Raw genomic sequence first — 3,208 nt, 5'->3', positions numbered from 1 at the left:
ACCCACACTGCCAAAGAAATGATGGTTAAAGGGAGGAGGTCATGTTTGTCATGAAAATGCTTTTGTTTATCAAGGATTCAGCAAGCATGTCCACTGCCTGGTGCCCATGGAGCCTCCAGAGCCTCCAGAGGTCGTGTACAGCTTCAGGACAGGCATTTACTCAAAGACGTGAACAGAGAAGGTAAGCGCCACCTAGGGCCAGGGTATAAATCTGCATCTTGAATTCCAAGTGGTTTATCCTTCCTTGTGCAATTAGTCTTGCTTCAGAACAACTTGTTTGTTCATCATCCTTTAAATTCCACTGATCCTGCATCAAAGGAAAAGAGGCCTGGTCTAGGGTGGTGAGAATGCCATCTTCCTCCTCTTGAAGCTGAGACCCTGGTGAGCTTCACAGCATGTGGAGCAGAGCTGGAAAATCTTCCTTGCTGAAGGGTGGTTTGAGTGCTGGAGTCCTGCTCCTGGGGATCCAAATTCAGAAAAGGTTGTACCTCTTACTGTCAATCTGTGGTTGGCAGATGCTGATTTAAAGGCTTGATGCTTCTAGATATTGCTGGTGCAGCTGGTCGGTTGACTGTGCCAAATGCTGCCACAGGTCTCTCAAGTGAGTCCTGGATATCAGAGTGTCCCTTCAGGAGGCTCCCATTCTGCAATCAGAGCTTGGCAGCACTCATCCCACCATTCAATAAAGAAAGTTATGTCTTGATGACTTAGATCCTTCCACTGCTTTTTACTATCAAGTTTAAACTGCAAATAATTCTTTGACTCTAGTACTTCCAGGTCAATGGGTTCAATGGGCTCACTGCGATCCTGGCATTTTCCTTGGTCCTGGGGACATAAAGGAGTCTCAGTATCTAAGAACTCCCTTTCTGGAGGCAGTACTGTTGGCAGCTGATTCACTGGTGTCAGAGGTGGGTGAGGGTTCTCCAACCCCTGCACAGTCTGGGTGGGCTGGACCACCAAGATAGTTGGTGCCTGGTTTGCATGACCTGCAAAGGGATCCCAAGGAACAAAGGATGTGTAGAGTATAAGACAAGAATTTTTTTGGTTGATAATGAAAGAATTAGAGGGAGGAATATCATGGGACCTGCTTGGGACAGTAGAAGGGTCATTTTGGTGCTGCTGAACAGTCAGCTCTTTCCTCACATCTGGGGCATCTGCCAAGGAATTCACAGGTGCCCCTTTGCTCCGCTTCTGGTGCCGTGCTCTTCGGTTCTGAAACCATATCTGAATTCTTGATTCTGGAATGCCTGTTTCTTTAGCCAGTTCTTCCCTAGTAGCAATACCAGGGAACTGGTTCTTCTCAAAGGCTTGAACTAGGACGCTGATTTGAGATCTTGTCAGGTATAACCGGTTTCTTCTGTGTCCTGCCCCTAAATATTCTTGAGTCTTTAGCAAAGGCTGAACCTGAACCTGGGTTTGCTCTCCTGTGGACCTTCTAGACTTCAGTCGCTGGGCCTTTAATTGTCTCGTTCTGTGGTTTTGAAACCAAACCTGAATTCTAGGCTCCGGGATACCAGTATCTTTGGCTAGCTGTTCCCTGGTAGCTATACCAGGGTAAGGGTTCCACTTAAAGCATGCTTCGAGGAGATCCTTTTGACTCCGGTTCAAAACAATTCTCCGTCGCCGGGCTTCTCTTTGTAGCGTATCATTTCCAGTGATCTTCATTTCTTTGTGTAAATCCAGATTTCTCTCTTGTGTCACACTCCTTTTGCCTAAAGAACTTTAACTCTTCTTGTACTGCAGGTTTGCTGGCAGTGAATTTTCTTCACTGAGGAAAGGCCGATGACATCCGGAACGCGTCTGTCAGCTGGGAAGGCACGTGGCTGGCGTCTGCTGGTCCTTTGCTCCCGGGTTGTGTTTCAGCTCGTCTCTCTCAGCTCCTGTGCGTCCTTGCTTCTTTCTCCCAGGGCGTTTCTCTCTAAGCGTCTGGGGTCCTCTCTTAGCTTCTCCAGGGCAAACGCTATACTTAATCTCTTAGCTTAGCATCTCCAAACGTCCTTCTGTCTGCATCTCCCAGCGTCTCCCAGCGTCTCTGTCAGCTCCTCGAGCATAAGTTTTAATTTTAATGAAGTCCACCTTTGATATGAGTTTTTTTTTTAATGGACTGTGCTTTTAGTATTATATCTGAAAAGTCAGTGCCAAACTCAATGCCCTAGATTTTCTCCTATGTTGTCTTCTAGAAATTTTACATCTTTTTGTTTTATAATTAGGTCTAGGATCCATTTTGAGTTATTTTTTGTGATAGGTTTTAAGGTCTGTATCTAGATTATTTTTTGCATATGGATGCCCAATTCTTGCCACGCCATTTATTGAAAAAAAACTATCATTTCTCCATTGAATTGCCTTTGCTTCTTTGTCAAAGATCAGTTAATTATATTCATGCAGGTTTATTTCTAGGTTTGCCAATTTTGTTTCCTTGATTAATCTGTCTATTCTCTAACCAATACCACACTTGATTAATGGAACTTTATAAGAAATCTTAAAGTTGGGTAGTGTCAGTCCTCTGACTTTGTTTTTCTTTGATATTTGTTGGTTATTCTGGGTCTTTTATTTTTCCATATAAACTTTGGAATCATTTTGTCAAAAGCAACACAGTAACTTTCTGGGACTGTGATTGGGATTGCACATAATCTATAGATCAGTTTGGGAAAAGCAGATATCATAACAATATCTAGTCTTCCTATCCATGAACATGGACTACCTCTCCATTCACTTAGACCGTCTTTGATATATTTCATCAGTTTGTAGTTTTTCTCATTCAGATCTTGTAAATATTTTGTTAGAGTTATACTATTTCTTTAATTTTTGGTGGTAATGTAAATGTTGTTACGTCTTTTATTTCAAATTCCAGTTGTTTTTTTGTTTGTTTTTTACAAAGGAAAGCAATTGGCTTGTTTGTATTAATCTTGTGTCCTGCCTGCAGTCTTATTATAATTGCTTATTAGTTCCAGGTTTTTTTTTTCTTTTATTGTGGGAGTTTTATACATGAACAATCATGTCATCAGTGAATAAAGGCAATTTTATTTATTCCTTTTGAGACTTTAAACTTTTTATTTTATTTTCCTGTCTTACTGCATTTGCTAGGACAACATGTTGAATAGGAGTGGTAAGTGGGCATATACTTTACTTTTTCCTGTTCTTAAGAGCAAAGCTTCTAGTTTCTTACCACTAAATATGATGTTAGCTGCAGGATTGTTTGGTAGATATT

General features: G+C 41.7%; 1 protein-coding gene across 1 annotated transcript; it reads right to left on the bottom strand.

Moving 5' to 3' along the window:
- Positions 1 to 615: 615 nt before the first annotated feature.
- LOC119543703 (double homeobox protein B-like) lies at positions 616 to 1,665 on the bottom strand. The gene has a single exon (XM_037848631.1). It carries the CDS (start codon positions 1,663 to 1,665, stop codon positions 616 to 618), a length of 1,050 nt encoding a protein of 349 aa, XP_037704559.1.
- Positions 1,666 to 3,208: the final 1,543 nt, after the last annotated feature.

This window comes from Choloepus didactylus, chromosome 9 (assembly GCF_015220235.1).
Source record: "Choloepus didactylus isolate mChoDid1 chromosome 9, mChoDid1.pri, whole genome shotgun sequence".
In the NCBI taxonomy this organism is placed as follows: domain Eukaryota; kingdom Metazoa; phylum Chordata; class Mammalia; order Pilosa; family Megalonychidae; genus Choloepus; species Choloepus didactylus.
Note: the sequence above shows the minus strand (reverse complement) of the source record. Positions and strands in the feature narration are given on the sequence as shown.

What these genes read in the sequence shown, in the direction of transcription:
- LOC119543703 (XM_037848631.1), bottom strand. Translation starts at nt 1,665, where the DNA reads ATGAAGATCACTGGAAATGATACGCTACAAAGAGAAGCCCGGCGACGG.